General features: G+C 41.1%; 1 protein-coding gene across 5 annotated transcripts in view; it reads left to right on the top strand.

Annotated features, from left to right (window-relative positions):
- The window catches only part of Psd3 (pleckstrin and Sec7 domain containing 3), a 498,369-nt gene that overhangs the window by 56,533 nt on the left and 421,231 nt on the right, over window positions 1-20,605 (top strand). The window contains exon 1 of one of the 5 annotated variants that reach the window (XM_074055086.1): window positions 12,714-12,823. The exons of 3 other annotated variants lie outside the window; for them this stretch is intronic. In XM_074055086.1, the coding sequence (XP_073911187.1) occupies window positions 12,803-12,823 (21 nt within the window). In that variant the 5' untranslated portion in view covers window positions 12,714-12,802. Of the gene's footprint in view, window positions 1-12,713; window positions 12,824-13,859; window positions 14,007-20,605 lie in introns of those variants that run through there. One more of the 5 variants, XM_074055089.1, reaches the window with a different exon arrangement.

Here is a 20,605-nt window from a genome sequence, read left to right as displayed (position 1 = left end):
AGATGCCCCACCACTGATGAATGGATCAAGAAAATGTAGTATCTATACACAATGGAATTTTATGCAGCCATGAAGAAGAACAAAATGTTATCATTCGCTGGTAAATGGATGGAATTGGAGAACATCATTCTGAGTGAGGTTAGCCTGGCCTAAAAGACCAAAAATCGTACACTAGATCAAGGGCAAACACAACAAGGGGATTGGACTTTGATCACAAGATAAAAGCAAGAGCACACAAGGGAGGGGTGAGGATAGGTAAGACACCTAAAAAATTAGCTAGCATTTGTTGCCCTCAACGCAGAGAAATTAAAGCAGATACCTTAAAAGCAACTGAGGCCAATAGAAGGGGACCAGGAACTAGAGAAAAGGTTAGATCAAAAAGAATTAACCTAGAAGATAACACACACGCACAGGAAATTAATGTGAGTCAACTCCCTGTATAGCTATCCTTATCTCAACTAACAAAAACCTGTGTTCCTTCCTATTATTGCTTATACTCTCTCTTCAACAAAATTAGAGATAAGGGCAAAATAGTTTCTGCTGGGTATTGAGGGGGTGGGGGGGAGAGGGAGGTGACGGAGTGGGTGGTAAGGTAGGGGGTGGGGGCAGGGGGGAGAAATGACCCAAGCATTGTATGCACATATGAATAATAAAAAAATAAAAATTTCAGGGCTGGCGGAATGGCTCAAGTGGTAGAGTGCTTGCCTCGCAAGCGTGAGGCCCTGAGTTCAAACCCCAGTACTGCAAAAAAAAAAAAAATAAAATAAAATAAAATAAAAATAAAAATAAAAATTTCAAAAAAAAAAAAAAAGAAGACTGAGATTGAAATTGTTAATTTCTTCAAATTGACTTGTAGAGACAACCCAATACCAATGAAAAACCTGGTGGTCATTTGAAAAGAAATTGACAAGTTAATATGGAAATATATTTGGAGAAGGAAAAACAGAATTGTAATACTTTTATTACTTGCCATCAAGATTTACTTATAGACCTAGTGTCAAGATGTATGTCAGTGTAAGGGTGGACATGTATACCAATGGAATAGAAGAAAGAGTTTAAAAATAGAGCCATATAACCCATATATGCTATAGACATTTGATTTTAAACAAGGTAAGTCAGTGGGGAGGAACAATATTTTTCAAGAATAGAGTTAGAACAACTGAATATCCATATTGGGAAAAAAATTTCTACCTTCAACTAACACCATATATAAAATGAACTTGTAATGATTCATAGATGCAAATGTAAGCACAAAAACTATAAAACTTTTAGAAGAAAACATAGTGACATTTCATTAGGCAAAGATTGCTTAGGATACATGTAATATAAACCATAAAGAATGGCAGATTGGACATTATTTAAATTAAAAATTTGTGCTATTTAAAGAACTCAAGAAACTGAAAAGGCAAGACAAAGGCAAAGATAAAAACCTTAAAAAATACATACTCAATATAGAACTTATATCCAGGGTATACAAAGCATTATTATAGTCTAGTATTAAGACAAAAAAATCCACTTAAAAGTGGCAAAAAATTGAAATAGATGCTTTTCAAAAGAAGACACATAAATTGAATGTAAGTAAATCAAAGAATGCTCAATGGCATTCATCATTAATTAACGTCAGTGAAATTACAATGAGATGTAACTACAACTCAAAAGGCTGAAGTTTTTAACTTTTTAAAAACTGATTGTACCAAGTGTTGGCAGTCATAAAGAGCACTAGAACTCTTATATGTTACAGATGGGAATATAAAGTGGTATAAATGGCATAGCCACTTTGGAAAACTGGCAGATTAAGAAAAATATAGTTAAACATACATTAATCATATGACCCAGCAATATTACTCCACACATCTTGATTTGGGCGAAACTTACACAGCTCTGTATACTTGCCAAAGCTCATCAAACCAAACACAAAATTGGTGAATTTTATAGAATGTAAATAATATTTCAAGAAGGCTTATTTTAAAGGGGAATAAAAAACTTTCCCTCAGGGTTTCTCACTGTGATTTAGATGAACCAAAAGACAAAATAGCTGGCTTCATAGAACTTAGAAGTGAAGTGACCCAAAAGAGCTACTTGGTCAGAACTGAGCCCCAGGATCTTGTCACCTGTTGCAGGTGAATCAGCTGTTACAGTCAGAGAAAGTCATTAAGAAAGCCATCAGATAGGTTTCCTTCCCTTCAGAAACACATTCAGAGATTTTCAGATGTAAAAGTTGATTATGTATTTTGCGATGAGAATTCCATCACAAGTGCCTACCTACTTACTGACAGTGTTTTCTGAACTTTCTCTCCTTAGAGGCACTGAAACCAAAGGAATTCTTAAACAAATAGCTATTCCTGCCCCAAATAAGGAGAGCTCATTCACTCACTTAGTGAACATTTGCTGATCACTTTTTATATACAAGACAATATGTTTACTATTAGAGATAAAAAGTAAATAAAGAAGTATGATGAGTTTTTGCCTTCTAGAGAGCTCCATCTAGTCTGGGTTTCTTGGGGTCACCATTCAGAATATTTAGAGTCAGTTTCTGGGAACTGTCATTGTCACTAAAGGCTTGCCAAAAAACTGAGCATGGTGAAAATAAAGAAGGCTTTTAATTGAAAGTTCTTTGAATCCCAGGATGCTAGAATTTGGCAAGCAAGAAAGCCAATCTCTCCCATTCATAGAAAAGAAAAATGGCACAGAGGTCTTGTGGTAAAAAGAAAACTAGTTCTTCACTCACACAACACTTCTGACACTTTAGTGTGAGAATTTTTTCCATGCCCGGCAGTTCTCCAGTTGGGTACCCTGCAATCCAGTTTAATCCTGATACAATCTGCTGTTAGTGCCATATCCCACAGGTTAAAGTGCTCCAGCTCACATGTTGTGTTAACAGCAAGTCCTAGGTTAATGCCTACATTGCTGATGAACCAACTCTAAGTCAGGAGTTCCCATGGCCCGCTTCCACAGTTGGCTAGAGTGGCCCGTAGAACTCAGGAAGGCACTTTACCTGTGTTTCCATTTATTATAAAAAACACAGTTCTGAAACAGCCACGTGGAAGAGATGCAAAGGGCAAGGAAGCACTGGGCCTCTCTGAGCACACCACCCTACTAACACTCGGTGTGTTCCAGCCTTTAAACTCATCAAATCTCTTCCTTCAAGAGCTTTTATTTTTTTGGTAGTAGTGGGATTTGTACTCAGGACCTTGAATTTGCTACGAAGGCACTGTATCACTTGAAGCACCCCGCCAACACTTTTTTTTGCATTGGATATTTTCAAGATAGGGTCTCTCTAACTATTTACACAACCGGCTTCAAATTTCAGTCCTCCTGATCTCTGCCTCTCGAATAGCTACAAAGACAGATGTGAGCCACCAATGTCTGGTTCAAGAGTTTGTATAGATTGTATAGAGCTTAATCTCCAGACTTTCTTCCTGAAGGTCAGTGGGTGGGGCTCAAAGTTTGGATCCTCTAATCACTTTGTCTTTCTAATGACCAGCCTCAACCTGAAACTGCCCAGGAGCTCATCCCTGAATCACCTTATCAGCATAAACTCAGTTCAAAGGGTTTTAAAAGCCTTGTGCCAGAAATCAGGACAAAAACCAAATGTATTTCCTATGAGAGAAGCAAGTAAATTGGGACCCTCTCTGCCCCCTGATACTCAGTGAGCTGAACATAGCATTCACTGTCTGCCTCATCACTCACTGCATATTCCTCCTCTTGGAAACACTCCAGGGTACTTTTATAATTTGAGCACATGTAAGCATAGGTAATTTCCATAGGTCATTTCTACCCTGGAAAAAATATTACAAGTGAAATGCTTATTTCAGTAAAGGAATGTTTTCTGTGGAATCCCCCTTCTATACTAATACTGGTTTTGAAATCACTGCTCTTCATTTTTTGAATAATTCTGAAAAATTATTGTTGTTTGAGGGAAGCAGGGACTTTTTTCTCAAATGTTTTCAGAAATTTTTGATGGGTCACCATTTTCTGGTGGAGTGGGAGGATGCAGATAGATTTTCAAGGGTGAAACAGAAAAGCAGCTGCAAATATGTACCTGTGTAATGATTTGCTTTCTATTTTTCATGGTTGAGTTAGGACATTGAATTTACTGTGGGATTACATTGCATTCCAATAAACATAAGTTCAGAATATTTCAAGTCAGCCAGCTGAATATGGTGGTACATGCCTGTAGTCCCAGCTACTCAAGAGGCTGAGGCAGGAGGATCACTTGAGTCTGTGAGTTGTAAACCAGCCTAGGCAACAGTGAGACTTTGTCGTAAAAAAATTTTTTTTTTGATTTGAAAATTCATTGAGTACACCTAACCTACCAAACAACTTAGCAACACAGGACTGTAGAGGATATGTCATTTATCCTCCTATTCATCGTGTGGCTGGTTGCTGCCAACACTCAGAGAGTGCTGTATTGTATATCCATAGTCAAGGAAAAGACCCCAGAAAACCAGTTTCTACTGAATTTGTCAGAGACCATATGAAATACTAAAAAACTTTAAAATCTAGGAAAAGTAAACCAGTGAAATCACGAGTATCTTTGGACCAAACTTTTACTTGTCATTGATTCCTTCTGTGTGGCCAATACTGTGTGAGGCAGTGCTGTCCAGCAGAATTCACTATGTTGATGGTAATGTGCTAGATCTGTGCTGTCTAAACTTTCTAGCCATTGACCACCTTGGCCTAATGAGCATGTGAAATGTGGCTAATGAGATTGAGAAGCTAAATTTTTAATTTTTAATTTTCTTTTATTTAAATGTAAGTATCCATAGGCTGGGAATGTAGCCCAATGGGAGAGTGCCTGCCTAGTGTGCACGAGGCCCTGCGTTTAGCCACTCCCCAGCACTAGGAAAAAAAATGTTTTTAATGGCCACAGGTGTGACAAATAGGAAATATGAAGTGCCTGATAGTCACAATGTGATTGTGGTGGACTAGACCAGATGTAAATGTAGGATTTTTTGTTTTCCAGTGATATTGAAACCAGAGTTTTGGACTAGAGGCTCAAAATCCTGAGATTCCACATGTCGGATCTACTTGCCTGTGTATTCCAAATAAAGAGGCATGGTGAAGGCAGAGAATGGATATTTATTACAGGGCTCAGGACATACGGTGGGAAGAGGCAGACTTAGTTCTCAGCCCATCTTTGCCATCTTCAGAGTACAGACATGAGCTGTAGATTTAAGTAGACAAATGAACTATGGGTGGGGTACAAAATGTATGCATAGTTAAACAGTCTCAGTCACAAGTGTGTTCTGGTTGACCATTATCTCAGTCCAAGGGTTCCAGAGAAGTTGTTATCACTGTCATCACTTGAGGGAAACAATCTGGTTCCTATGAGATGACTACTCCTGCTCCAAGGTACAACCTTAACATTATAGGTAATCATCCTCATTTGAAGGGGTGGTCTGTCCTGCAAGGCTCTGTGGTTCCTTAGGAATAGTTTTAGACCCTTGTTATAAAGATAATATTCATCACTCCTGTCCTTTCTTGATTTCAACATAGCTGCAGGAGAGAATGGCTCAGAGCAAAGAACAGCAGGTACAAAGTGGAGACAGAGGTGCTAAGCCTTTTTCCTGTTTTTAGTGAATTCATGGGCCCAAGTAAGGAGTCAGATCTTTTTAGCAAAAGTAGTTTATTTATTTATTTATTTTTCATTTTTCTTTTATTATTCATATGTGCATACAAGGCTTGGTTCATTTCTCCCCCCTGCCCCCACCCCCTCCCTTACCACCCACTCCGCCCCCTCCCTCTCCCCCACCTCAATACCCAGGAGAAACTATTTTGCCCTTATTTCTAATTTTGTTGTAGAGAGAGTATAAGCAATAATAGGAAGGAACAAGGGTTTTTGCTGGTTGAGATAAGGATACAGGGCATTGACTCACATTGATTTCCTGTGCATGGGTGTTACCTTCTAGGTTAATTCTTTTTGATCTAACCTTTTCTCTAGTTCCTGGTCCCCTTCTCCTATTGGCCTCAGTTGCTTTAAGGTATCTGCTTTAGTTTCTCTGCGTTAAGGACAACAAATGCTAGCTAGTTTTTAGGTGTCTTACCTATCCTCACCCCTCCCTTGTGTGCTCTCGCTTTTAGCATGTGCTCATAGTCCAATCCCATTGTTGTGTTTGCCCTTGATCTAATGTCCACATATGAGGGAGAACATACAATTTTTGGTCTTTTGGGCCAGGCTAACCTCACTCAGAATGATGTTCTCCAATTCCATCCATTTACCAGCGAATGATAACATTTCGTTCTTCTTCATGGCTGCATAAAATTCCATTGTGTATAGATACCACATTTTCTTAATCCATTCGTCAGTGCTGGGGCATCTTGGCTGTTTCCATAACTTGGCTATTGTGAATAGTGCCGCAATAAACATGGATGTGCAGGTGCCTCTGGAGTAACAGTCTTTTGGGTATATCCCCAAGAGTGGTATCAGCAAAAGTAGTTTAAGCACATCTTATAATACTTGGTCCTGGAGTTCCAATCTTTCAGAATCATCACCTTCAAATATGTGACTCTACAACCAAGGGGATTAAGACTATGGCCTATGTGCACATGCAGTATAATTTATAGTGAGAAAACAAAATGCTATGTTTTTTTCAAGCTAAGAGGTATATGAGGATGGAGAAAGGGACTCTCTAGTTCCACTGATGTAATACCTATCAAAGCTTATCAAAGTGGATGTGAGACAACCTCCACTCCATGTGCAGATTTTTAAAGAATTTGTCCTGAGACCCTGTCCCACAGTTTTGGGCCCTGCAAACAGATCAAAGCTGTAAAAAAAAAAAGTGAGTATGAGGAGATGGTGGCAAGAGATTCCATCTGGCTTGGCCTCTACTTAGAGGAAGAGGTAGGGCTGCTGCTCTCTAGCCACAAGCCCAGTACTGGGACCTCAATGAGACTCTTGGAGAAATTTGAAATTGTTCCTTATAGCTGGAACACACTGGCAAGGTGACCTCGCTTGGGCCCCAGAAAGCCATGGAGACTGCTTCCTAGGAAACATAGAGTGAGTGTAGTCAGCCCAACTGCTTTTGGGGAGGAACCAGGAGAGTCTTTGCTATGTGTGTGGGATCAGCCTTCCTTCCAAAGTTGCTGAGACAAGAGGCCAAGGAATTTTTATTAAATAGACCAGACAGGGAGAGTTAGTATAAGATCTCACTCCTTGGGATATATCCAGTAGGGTTGGCAGGAGAGGGAGGGGGTCCGTAGGAAGAGAAGTATCCCACCATGTCCTTGGGGGCTGAGGGACAGGAACCTAGGACCTCACCACTCTCCCTTCACACTTCATACTCCCAGCTGAAGGATGGAGGAGATTTCATGCTAAATCAGATTTGGACTAAGGACTGGATTGAGTAATTACTGCATTGATACTGTGTACAGAGCATCCACAAGTGAGTTGAACAACTTCTTTGCCTGCTAGCTTCCATCTAATGCTGGGGAAAGTTTCTCACTGAATAAAGGAGTCATGGAAGACAGTTCAAAGTCATGGAAGACAGTTCAAACACGAATGGAACTTATTTGACATTGTGATTTCATTTAGATAATCTTTTTATACTATTAGGAAGCTATGGTTGGTAGTTTTTTCTGTAACAAAAATAAAATATTAATCGATTCTTATCAGCTTAGAAACCTATATATTAACTAACTGTACCTTTTTAAAGTTAATTCTGGAGGTAATTATTTTTGTAAAAAACCTTAAGAACAAATATTAATAATGTTAGTTTGGGCACAAAAAAGCTTGAGACAAAAATGAAAGATTGCCAGAATTATACTTACGTAATATTCTTTCTTCCATATTCTCTCTCTCTCTGTCTCTGTCTCTCATTCTCCTCTCCTCTCCTCTCTTCTCTTAGCCTCTTCTCTCCTCTCCTCTCTCTCTCTCTGATTTGCAGTACTGTGGATTGAACTTAGGGTCTCATGCTTGCTAGACGAGTACTCTACCACTTATGTCCTTTTGCTTTTAATTTTTTGGTTTTAGATAGCATTGCATGCTAACTTGCCAGGACAGGCTTCAAACCTTGATCCTCCTACCTCTACCTCCCAAGTTGTTGGGACCATAGTCACGTGCCACCACACCCAGCCTTGCCCATTCTTCTGAAAATAATAAAATAGTGTTGATAAAAATAAGTTATGCCAGGTGCTGGTGGCTCTACTTGGGAGGCTGAGATTGGGAGGATTGCAGTTCAAGGCCAACATAGAGCAAATAGTTTGTGAGACTCCCATCTCCAAAAAAATAACCACAGCAAAAAAATGGACTGGAGGTGTGGCTCAAATAGTACAGTGCCTGCTTTGCATGCACCAAGTCCTGACCCCAGTCCCACCAAAAAAAAAAAAGTTGGAGGACGTAGAGAAACAGTAAAATACAGACATTGTTAATTGAAAAATTTAGAAAGAAAAAATTTCATGTAAAAAGAATCTGAAAATATTCCATGAAGGAGCACGTATTTGATTCTTCTTCCTATTTCACCACTTCTCCTTTGTAGGATCCTCTGCTGGTTCTAGCTCATCTCCCTACCTTGGGATATATATATATATGTGTGTGTGTGTATGTATATAATGCACATATTATTTTTCTTATCAGGTATAGCCTAGCTTATTTGAGTCATGGGAAAAAGGTGAATGGAGTCTGCTCTATGCCGTGGGCCATCCAACGTCCAGAAGCAGGCAGTACCCACCCCCTTTCCTATCATTCCCTCCTTCTTCTCTCTCTTCATTTGCGTGGGCACACGAGACACATTTTTCCTCTTTGTTTCTTGTTTCCTATTCCTCATACCCACCCAGCATCTACTCAGTATGCAGTAGAATCCCAGGAGACAGATGCTGTGGTGAATTTTGTCTCAGACATGCCCCTCAGCATGACCCCAGCCTATTGAAACTCAAGCACAACATGGTTTTAGGTGATGTTGAATCTTTCTCCCTTGGGCAGCAGAAAACATCAAGTCAGAAATTATTTATTGAGCTTTTGCTATGGTCTGGGAACAGTATTAGAAGCTGGATATATGACAATAAATAAGACTCTAATATACCAGTAGTTTGCTTGCAGTTGTCATAAAGCATCCTATCTATGCACTGAAGCATGTGTAGGATGGAAAATACTGTACAGGTTAGAATCATTTGGACTTAAAATAAAAATCCTTTTCTTTAAAAGCATATTCTTCGAGAGTCCAAATAATATAAGAGCGTGAACTATGAATTGCTCTGGAAAAATATTTAAATTTCTTGCTCTTTAAACATGAAATACTTCTTATCTATGAAATGACAGAACTCATAAAGAGATTAAGAAAAATAAACTAATGAGTTTCAATTTTAAAAGCATTTACCTGAATCTGGGTTTGATATGTTTTCACTTCTCTTTCCCTTTTTGGGTTTTTTCTGTGCATTTCTTTCCAGACCTATGTAAATTACCTTGGCTTTCACCTGAAATAGGATATTTGCCTTCTGACACTTGTAAGGACAGACTTACGCACCACAGTATAAATATTCATACTCATGTGGTTCAAGAAAGAGTGTTTTGTCTAGTATTGGATCAATATCCCTAACATTAATCTCAAAATAAAATCCAGGTGGCTCCACCTCTATCTTGTGCAAGAACCCTTTCAACTTCATTAGTACCCCCACCCCATGATTTACAGCAGTGCAAAGAAAAATTCATAGACACTTCTTGGGCTTTTGACCTAAGACAACAAATGGTCTATTTGAACATTTCATTTGATTCAAGATCTTATATTTTTTCTTTCATTATGGGAAAATTTATATACAGAGAAATGCACAGTTCTTAAGTGTAACATTTGATGAGTTTTGTTCTGATGTCTCACTAAAAAAGCATTTACTATTACTCACTGCATAAAAACCCTTGAAATCCTAGTTATTCTATGGAAAAGATTTGAGCAGACTTAAAATTTAACAACACACCAAAAGTGTACATATTATGATCAATAATGAATGTGAAGATAGAATTTCCTTTAGATCAACGATGACAGAAAAAAGACCAGGCTTTCCATTTTACTTATAGGAAATGATGTTCCAAAATCATTCTACTAGAATGACTAGAAGTCAAAATCAGAGACAGTAAGCAGTGTTGGCGAGGATGTGGAGAAATCAGAACCCATCATACTTACTGATGGGAATGTAAAATAGCAGCCTCTGTAGAATGCATATCATTCATAAAAGCCAAAAAGCAGTAAGAACTGAAGTGTCCATAAACTGATGAATGGATCAAGAAAATATGGTTTACTCAGACAATGGGATATTTTTTGCCAATAAAAAGAAAGGAAGTGATATGTGCTACAACATGGATGGGCACTAAAACATTATGCTAGCTGAATGAAGCAAGTCAGAAAGGGGCATATCCTATGATTTCATTTATATGAAATGACCAGAACAGGCAAACTTGTAGAGGCAGAAAATAGATTAATGGTTGTCAGGGGTTGAGGGATTTGAAGGGAAAAAAAAGAATGACTGCTGATGGGTATAGAGTTTCCTTTTGGGGTGATGAAAATTTTCTAAAATTTACTGTGGTGATGGCTGTGTAACTGTGAATTCGGTAAAAAAACATTGAACTGTGGACTTTAAATAAGTGAGTTGTATGGTATGTGAATTAGACCTCAACAAGGCTTAAAAATTATCCCAAAGAAGTAATCAAGAGGATATAGCTAAAACACATAGGGAAAAAGTATTTTAGAAAGTTGATAACTATTGGTATTATGGAGGAAGTTGATAAAAATATGTGGCTTTTTGTCCAGATTTGGCAATGTTAGTGCCATTTGTCAGCTTCTGGGAATTTCTACTTGAGATTTTTTTTTCATTCTAAGTAAATACTTTTGTATCAAATGAGTGGATACATTATTCCATAATTTGGGCTTTTGAGTGGCCTTCAGAAATAGCAAAGATGAAATGTATGTATTAATAATACATGGTAGAATTTCATCTTCCTTTCCTTGACCTCCAGAACCTAATATCTTGCTTATCTTATGGTTCCTTTTTCTTTTCACACCACAAACACTGGGGCTCAGGGAAGGGGTTTAGTGAAAGAATATGACATTGGGTAAGTATATACCAGTCCACCTCTTATAGGTTCCATTGCTGTTGGTATTCTTGCCTCCTTTCTCCTCCTACCAAGGTGGCTGTTTGTGTATTCTGACACTGAGCACAACTGTGATCCTTTGAGCTGGGGTGCTTGGGTTTCCAGATACTTACCCAGCATATTTAAGTAGTAAGCTAATGTAAATTTAGGTCTTCCCTTCCTTCTCTATGAAGTTATGTCTGGGTTTATGACTGATTGGTTAATTTTCCAGGTTAAAGCACAGGCCAGGGGGTCAAGCCCAAGGGTAGCATCTACATTTTGTACTTATTCTTACTTCCTGATTCACAATCATCAGTCACAAAAAAATCAATTAGGCTGGTGTTCAGGGGGAATAGGCAGACAGGGACTATCTCTATAAGGTATTAATATATGGGCGAAGGAGAATCCACAAATGAGAACTATGCCCATGTGGTAAGTGGGTGCTTCACACCCCACACACCTGTCCATAGTGCTGTCCTGGCAGGGGGAACATGGATTACAGCCGTTTCCCAGAAGTTGCAGTGGATTTGTATCAATGCATGCAGCTCCTCATTTTGGTTCCCTTGGTGGGTACCACAGGCTGACTTTGTTAAGAAGTGAATGGTGCAAAGAAAATAGGTGACTCATGTGCCTTGCTGCATCCTTGCTGCACTCTTCCTCAGCGGATAGTTAAGGTCTCCAGGCAGTCCACAGGACATGGTGGGCTGGCTCCTTGGACCACGAGGAAACCTGACCCCTACCCAACTCTAAACTTGGTCCTATTAGTCACTACCTGGTCCCTGGGCAGCTGGGCCGGTCACGTGAACATACAGTAAGGTTGCAATCATGTGGGCTGGGTCCCTGGGTGCGGAGATCTGGCCAGCCTTGACCTTAAGGTGGAGTGCTCTTGGACTAGACCTTCCAAGATGGACAGGGGGGTTTTAAGGTCTTCCTCTCCCTTTCCGGGAGGAGGGCGCCTTTCCAGCCTTTGCCTCAGCTGCAAGGATCAATCGGAAAAGAAAAAAAGGCACCGACCCGAGGCACTTGTGGTTGGAAATGCAGTTTTGAAAGGACGTCCCGAGGCCAGGATGCGGGTTCCCGGACGTCCTCGGAGGCTGGATCCGCCTGGCAGGGGAAAGGGCCTTTAACGGGGTCCACGGGTGGGTCCCAGGACTGAGGACTCCGCACCCCGGCGGCGGCTGGGACCCCGAGAGGAAGCGTGGGCGCGTGTCCCTGGCCCACGCCCCTGCGGGACGGCGGCCAAGTCGAGGTCCCTCGTGCGGCCCTCACCGGGAGGAAACGCCGGCGAGAGCGCCCGTCACTTTCCTCGCGGTGGGCGACTGGGACAGAAAGAAGACAAAGCAACACGCGGGCTTTCGCGCCCCGCACAGGCCCGCCCGAGGGCCAGCGGCTCCCTGAGGCCGCAGAGGTACGCACCGCCCCCGCCCCGGGGCACCGCCCACACAGACCACGCCCCCTCACAGACCACGCCCCCGTCGGCACCGCCCCCGCCCCCGCCGCCTTCGCTCGACGTTGCTGGGGGCAGCGCCGGCGGCCGCCACGGGCTTCTCCGCCTCCGCCAGGGTGCGCGCCACCGCCGCCACCGCCGCCGCCGCGGGCGCCTCTCCTGCCGCTTCCCGGCCGTCCCGGGCGACCAACAAAGAGCAGCGCCGCCGGCACTGCACTCGCGCGCTGAGGCCCCGGTCCGGAGCGCTCGCGGCCCCGCAGCCCCGCCGCCCCGCGCGGGCTCGGCGCGGGCCATGGAAGATGGAAGGAAGAAACGCCGCGGTGAGCGCAGACCCGCCCGGGGAAGGGGCGTGTGGGGTCGCACGGGGTGTCCTGAGCCGACCGGGGTGCGCTGCGCCGTCCCACTCCGGGATCCCCAGGCCACCTCAGTTTGTACCCTAAGGCCAGGTTCCTGTGACTATTTTCCCTTCTGCGCTTGCTTGGTGTTTGTGGGAGGACCCAGAGGGTCAACTTTTTGGTGTTTTAATTCATCCCTCTGCTTTGCAGACCTGAGACCTGGAGGAAAAGCCCGAGTGGCACTAATTCTTGCTTACTGATGAAAAGGAGAGCAGTAAAGAGGACCTGATGTGCCCACTTTACTCTGCCAAGTCGGTATTTAGGGACTATCACTTTTCTCCATCAGGAAGAAAAGGAGAAAAACAAACTTGCCTTGAGCGAGCAGACAAGGGAAGAATATTCGCTGTAACATTCCCAGTAGCTTTCAAAATTCATTGAAAAAGTCATTCTGTTTTACCTGCAATTAACTTTTATCCACAGATGTCAGCTATACGTCCAGGCAAATGATGTTCTCAGATTGTTAAAAAACAGGTTAACACAGGTTAGAGAACGTGGGTTTAAAATGTTGTCGGTGACCTCAATACTAAGTATTTGCTTTTGTCATTGCCCTCGTTGTTAAACATCCACGAGGTGGAGGGGGCCGTGGGTATTAGGATTTCATTTTCCAGACACTGGTTCTCCCGGCAGTGGGATCTAGGGTTTTCGCTCCAGGATCACTGGTTGAGCGGATTCCAGGTGGTGATGTAGGAAGGGGCGGGGGGGGGGCATCTGGAAATCCACTGAAAATGGGATTGCGGCCACGAGTGCTGCAATTCATTAGTTGCAGTTGTTTGCAAGGAATTTTGCTAAGCCCATCAACCCGCTGATGAGGCAGGATTTGTGCTGTCCAGAAGCTTGCTTTCCGATAGGAAAGACTTCTGTAAAGGTTCCATGCAGGACCCCAGAGGACGGGGAGAGGGTGGCTCTGTGGGAGGAGGTGGCAGTAGAGCTGGGCCTGGAAGGGGAGGGGTTGGTTGGCTTTTTGTGAGATGTGGGGGAAAGGATGTTCCCTGCTGAAGGAGAGGAAATGCACTTTCTATCATCGTCCACCGAACACGTTTCCATCCTTAGAGTATTTACAAATTCCCGGTAGAAATTCCGGAGCGATTTCGCTTGTATTATTCCTGACGTAAGTCACTGGTGTGGTGATGGGTTCATGTCAGTCTGGGTTAGGAAGTATTGAGGCGACACTGTGTGTGCATGAAGATGTGTATGTGCTGTGGCTTCACGACTGGCTTGAGGTTTACTTGGGGTAATGCTATCGTTTGGCAATGATGAAAGGAGCGTATCTTTGGGTTTGGGCTGGATTAGGTGGTGAGTAATACATGGTAATTATTCCCAATTTTGTCTGAAATGAATTCAGACATGATTGAAAAGCATATTGAAAAATAATCTGGTAACCAAAGTCTGTTGTACCTTAGTGTGTGAATCAGGCCTCCAGAAGGCTGGGGGTCTAGTGTAACCGTGAGTCACTGCTGCTGCAAAGTGTTCTTAACATTTGAGGTTTCTTCCAGGATAGTCTGGGCCATGTGCAGAGATCTTGAGGTCCCCCTCCCACTCCCTTTCATTGCTGAAGATTGAACTCCGCCTGGCTCAAGCAAAGTATGTGCTGTACCCCTGAACTACATCCCCAGCTACCTCTACTTCCTGAATTCTTTTACTGTTAAAACCAGCCTAGCTTTATTTTAGGGCAGTACAGGATCCAGACGAAATTCTCCAGAGCATTTGTTCTCAGTGTTCATGTCTTGACAGGCTGGTGTTATTTGTAATATTGTGTGCAGACCTAGAGATTAAGTAGTGGTATTACTTTTTGAAAGAGTATGTTCCTTAGTACCTTTCCTGTGTTTCTGAGTTACATGAATATCTTCCAAAGACATTTTTTGTATGTTAGTTGTAGTGGCTGTCACAGTTTACAGTGAAGAAAAAGGATTAATTTGCAGCTTGTTGCTGAGAAGTTATTTTTAGATCCAAATTACCAAATTTCCATGCCCCATTGGAAAATAAGGCATAACATATAACATTAATAATGAATCTTTGCTTGTTATCTTATTTACATAAAAATAGCACATGTCCTTGTAGTGCTTGTTTGACTTACCAAAGAACGATTTTTCACTGTGCCCAGAAGGTCAACAAAACTGGCGACTGTTTGGTGCCAAGTGGACGAGGACTTTGTTGGCACCCCAGGCCAGGGTACAAGCTGTTTCTCCCTTGGTGACACCTGTGGTGTAAGGAAGCCATCAGCTTCTCTCTTCTACGAGCCAGGTTATGGTCAGGGCAGGCCACTCCTTGGGATTTGCTTGGCAGTGAACTCTTTTCCCTGACGATAAATCAGTGAGATGAATGAAATGTACATGTTGATGGATGTTTTTAAAAGGTTATTCTTGGATTATGGATTTGGGCAAGTACAAACACCCTCTTTTGACCTGAGGCTGGGGCTCTGTTCTTACATAGCATTTTTATGTGGGCCTCAAACCCTAACTTTTGGAACACGTGTACTTTAAATGGTGCATTGTTACAGTCACAGCTAATATTTGTTGAGATATGACATAGATTATCTCTTCTAGTCTCCATGACAACACACGAGGTCAGTACTGTTCCCATCTCTATTCTGAAGTCCAGAGAGTTTACAGCTCACAAGTGGCCCAGTTTTCTTAACATCCATTCCTTTATGTCCTCAAAGTTAACATTGCATGTTTACAGACACTAAGTATTTTTGGCTGTAATATTTAGATTGTTTGGGTCTTAGAATCTGAAAATTGGGTGACTAATTCATCATTAGGCATTATTTTATACATCTTTAGTTTTGAATAGTGGGACCAGAATTGTTGTTTGGCTCAAGAGATGGAAATTGTGTAATTTCTTGTCTAACACATGTGTAAAGAGTTCCATATAGTTATAAGTAATTAACTGAAATTCAAAATAAAGCAGATTAACAATTTGAAGTTGATTGTAAGGCTCTCTTATTTCAATTTCTAATTACATCACCTCTGAGGATCATCTAGACATTTCTGCCATAGTGATAGTGACACAGAGAAGGCTACTTTTCCTGCTTACTTCTTCCCAGGAGCTGGGGCTCAGAGGTTGAGAAAAAGAGTCTGAAACAATAATGAAGGGGATGGGGAATGAGCAGAGGGCATTAATAAGATCGGGTGACAGCTGCTCCCTGCCTCTCTGGCCTTCTGTTCTCAGACCTTTGCTAAGAAAAAGTGAATTATAGAAACGAAGCAGCTTGGCTCTTCCTGTGGCTATTGGTTGGTCCACATGGGAAGTAGAAATTGTTCAAAAGCAGCTGGAGCTTCTTTTGTTTGTCCTCGGGAGATTGTTGGGGAAGTGCCAGTGAAACTACTTCTCTGTATGTGAAAGTCTTCGTGCTTTTTTGGAATTTAGATTTTTGAAAAGTTTTACTCTCTAAGAAGTTACTTGCTAGGCAATGCAGGTTGAGTCACAGGACACTGAGAGGAGGGGAAATCTAGGTGTGAGATTCTGTGGCACTGGTGATGCAATTAGGTGCTTGCAGTCTTTGCGATTGTATTATCTTCTAGCAAATTCACATTGGAAAAATGCTGAGAAACTGGCAGCAGTCTGTGTGATCTTGTAGAGCATTTCTTCTGACCTTCCCTTTCTGTTCTTAACAGCTACAAGTAGTGGGCACTTGAAGAAGCAAGGTGCTTCCTTGGGTCTGAAGCTTTCAGTTTGAATTGCTAACTAACATAGTTCCCTTTGGGCAGATGTTTTTGTTTTGCAGGTTTGTATCTAGTGGCTCCAAAGGGCCCACAGCTACCTGCCTCCTTACTGCATTGTCATTTCTTTCTTTGAGCTCAGGTGTCTTAAAATCAGGGCAGAAACTGAAGTACAACATTATTATGCAATTTATTCATTCATTCAACAAACATTTGACACTGACCATGTTAGACTCCAAAAAGTCTTGTTCATTGATCATAGAGCACCTGCCAAGAACATTCAGTCACTTGTTATCCTTCTGAGAGGCAGACTTCACAATCAGTAAATACTGAAACTTCTGTATTAAGAACTCAGATCCTGTGAACTTTCGTGGAGTCATTGAGATCACTGTCTGAGTTAGCACTGTCCAGTGGAACTTTCTGCAGTGATGGAAATGTCCTGTATCTCCCTTGTGCAGTAAGGTACTCAGTAGCTGCATGTGGCTATCCAGTCCCTGACATGTGACTGGCAAGACTTAAGAAGTGAATTTTTTATTTTATTTAATTTCAGTAAATTTATGTAGCCCCAGGTGTCTAATGGCTATGTATTGCACAGCATAGTGTTAGAGGAAAAGGAAGGCATTGTCTATCCTGGGCTGATATTCCCCTCTTGCCCATTTGGCTGCTCAGTGTGTTTACCGAGATGCTGTGGTTTGATAAACCTTGTGTATTGTACATATTTACCCCATAATGTCCAATAAGTTAAAAGTGGTCAGAGTATAGAGGATGCACATTTTAATGGATATGAAAATGAGATATAAATTCGTTAAAAATGATGAGAAGAAAAATGCTGTATTCAATAGTAGGGACTATTTAAAAGAAAATGAACACATTTTGTAACAGGTAGCATCCACTTGATCAAACTCAGCAAGGTGGAAGAAAAACTTTGAATAAAATAGGAAAACTTTGAGCCTAGCTAGGTTAAGAGCCAGTTGTTGGCTTAGATTAACTGAAGAGATGGCTGGCTTTTTTTTTTTTTTTTTTGAGACCTTCAGGAAGTGGTGAAAATACTTAAAAATTATTATTTTTTTCTTTTTTTGCTACAAGCCGTGGATAATTCCCTAGCTTCTAGCCCCTTTGTATATCTGCTGCGCGTCATGGTGAGTCTAGGTGGGCAATGATGGGTATTAAGATAGCTAAAGTCTACTTTGTAAAGGAATGAGAAATGATTTTGAAAACTTGTCTTTTGACATATATATATATATATATATATATATATGTGCTGGCTTAGGCAGAGAAAAATACTGATTTAGATTTTTAATAATCAGAATTACTTTTTCATAAATGGAGAATTAAATATTTATGACAAAGCTGGGTGTGGTATACATGGTTGTAATCTCAACACTGGGGAGGAAAAGGCAGGGGGATATGGAGTTCAAGGCCAGTCTGGGCTACATAGTGAGACAGTGTCTCAAAAATAAGAACAATAGCAACACAAAAATCCAAAAACTTACGACAAAAATTTTGCTAAGGTCTTTTTGAGAATACCTATAGAACTCTCTTGGATGCCCAGGAGATTTTCAAAATAGGATAAGCTGCTGGAAAAATACCTGAATAGCATGCACTTTGTCAAGGAGTGTTTGAGCTTCAAAACTAAAGGAAAATGAAGGAACTTCTATACATGGTGACAAGTAGAGAACACTAATAAGGCAGTGGAAAAGAGGAAAAAAATCTTACTTTTATCTCACAGTCTTTGTAGTGTGAAGTCTGGGAGAGGCCAGCCACATTTGCAGACTCCAGAGTTTCTCCACAGTCAGGCACACAGGGGTACCCTTGAGAGCAGCATGCGTGAAAGTGTGAGAGAATTCTCATGGTTAGGCATCTGTTGAAATACATGTCAGTTTTTAGTTTTGTAACTTGTGACAAAAATATGCTATCAAGGCTAAACAATGCAAAATGTGGGATAGGAAGAGGAGAAAGAATGACATCTTTTTGGTATTTATTATGGGCCAGGTACTATGTGAAGCAGTGTGTGTGTATTTATACAGCAGTCCTAGTTTATCCACACATTCACTTTCTGTGGTCTCACTTACCTGTGGTCAACTTTACTCAGAAAATATCAAATGGGAAATTCCAGACATAATAAGTTTTAAGTTGTTTGCTGTTCCACACAGTGCATTGAACTCCTGTGCTATCTTGTCTAGTCCTGTGTGGGCTGTGAATCATCCCTTTGTCCAGTGTATCCACTCAGTATAAGTTATCTGCTGTAAAATCGCTTAGTAGCCTTCGTAGTTACCAGATGACTGTTATGGTGTCACATGCTTGTGTTCAAATAACTCTTACATAATAGCCTTATGCTAGGTCAAAAGTGCCTATGCCATTCACTTTACTTCATCTGCCCAGGTATTATCTATCTCAGCTCACATTTCACAAGAGGAAGAGCGAGTGTGACATTTGCATAAGTATTATTACAATACATTGTTCTATTATTATTACTGATTTCTTACTGTCATTTATAAATTAAACTGTCATATGTATGTATGGGAAAAACATAGTATATATAAGGCTTGGTACTGTGTTAGGTTTATGTTATGACAGAATGCCTAAGATAATCAATCTAAAAAGAAGAAAGATTTTTTTTGCTCCTGTTTTCAGAGGTTTCCATCCATGGAGATTGGGCTTTGTTGTTTTGAGCCTCTGGTGAGGCACACCATCATGGCAGGAAGAACATGGTGGGGTAAAGCTATCTATTCACCTCATGGCGGCTGGGAAGCAAAAAGAAGAGAGGAAGGGCTAGTGTCCCACTGTTTTCTTCATGGGCACATCTCTAATGACCTAACTTCCTTCTGTTAGGCTCCATTTTCTACAAGTTCTACCACCTCCTAATAGCGCTGTCAGCTGGGGGCCAACGCTTCAACTCATGGGCTTTTGGGGAACATTTAAGGTCCAAACCATAACAGGTACTAGCTGAGATTTCAGACTTTCCCAGAGAGACATGGATCATGGGGATTATTGTGTATTCTTTACAATATTGAAAGGCAGGTGGTATCTTCATTTATAGAGGGTAAAACTGAGGCTCATGGAGGATATATGGGTCTCTGTTATCACAACTTTACTGAAATTTACTTATCTTATAAAGTTACAAACTTTATAGACTACATGTAACATTTAAACTGTGCCTTTAGTGATTTTTAGTGTGCTCATAGAGTTGTCCACCCATTCCCTTGGTCAACTTTAGAGCTTATTCATCACCTCAGAAACCAACTCAGACCTGTAGGCTATCCTTTCCCAGCTCTACCGCTGCTCCCATTCTTTGCCCCAGGCAACTGCTAAGGTATTTCTGATTCTTTGGATTTTCCTGATCTGCACATATTATGTAAATGAAATCATGCAACATGTGGCCTTTCCTGACTGAATTGTTTTCACACAACACAATACTGTTAGTGCTCATCTTCATGGCACTGTGTTGGTGTGCCCTTCTTATTGCTGAATAATAGGCCATTGACTAGACAGGTCTGTTTGTATTCTTCCATTCTTTGATGAGTGTTTCCTCTTTTTGCTGTTAAGAATAACGCTGCTATGAACATTAGTATACAAATTTTTCTGTGTGTACATATGCTTTCATTTCTCTTGGATGTATACTTTGGGGTTGTTGGGTCATGTTTGATACTTTTCACAAGGGCCACACCATTTTACATTCCCATCGCCAATGTCTTAGGGTTCCCACTTCCCCACACCCTCATCAAGGCGTATTTTCAGTCTTTCTGATTTTTAGCTATCCTACTGGGTGTGAGACTCAGCTTTGATTTGTGTTTCCCTAATGACTAATGATATTGAATACCTTTTCTTGTGCTTGTTGGCTATCTGTATCTTCTTTGGAGAAATGACTATTTAGATCCTTTGCTCATTATTAAATTATTTGTCCATTTATTTTACAAGTCTTATCAGATATGTGCTTCACAAATTTCTTCTTGCATTTGGTATGTTGTCTTTTTACTTTCTTATGTTGTCTTTTGAAATAAACATTTAGAGGACTAAGCGCAGCTCTAGATTCTCATGTATGTGCTCA

The sequence above is a fragment of the Castor canadensis genome, chromosome 14 (assembly GCF_047511655.1).
Source record: "Castor canadensis chromosome 14, mCasCan1.hap1v2, whole genome shotgun sequence".
Classification (NCBI taxonomy): domain Eukaryota; kingdom Metazoa; phylum Chordata; class Mammalia; order Rodentia; family Castoridae; genus Castor; species Castor canadensis.
This window is presented reverse-complemented; position numbering and strand designations above follow the sequence as displayed.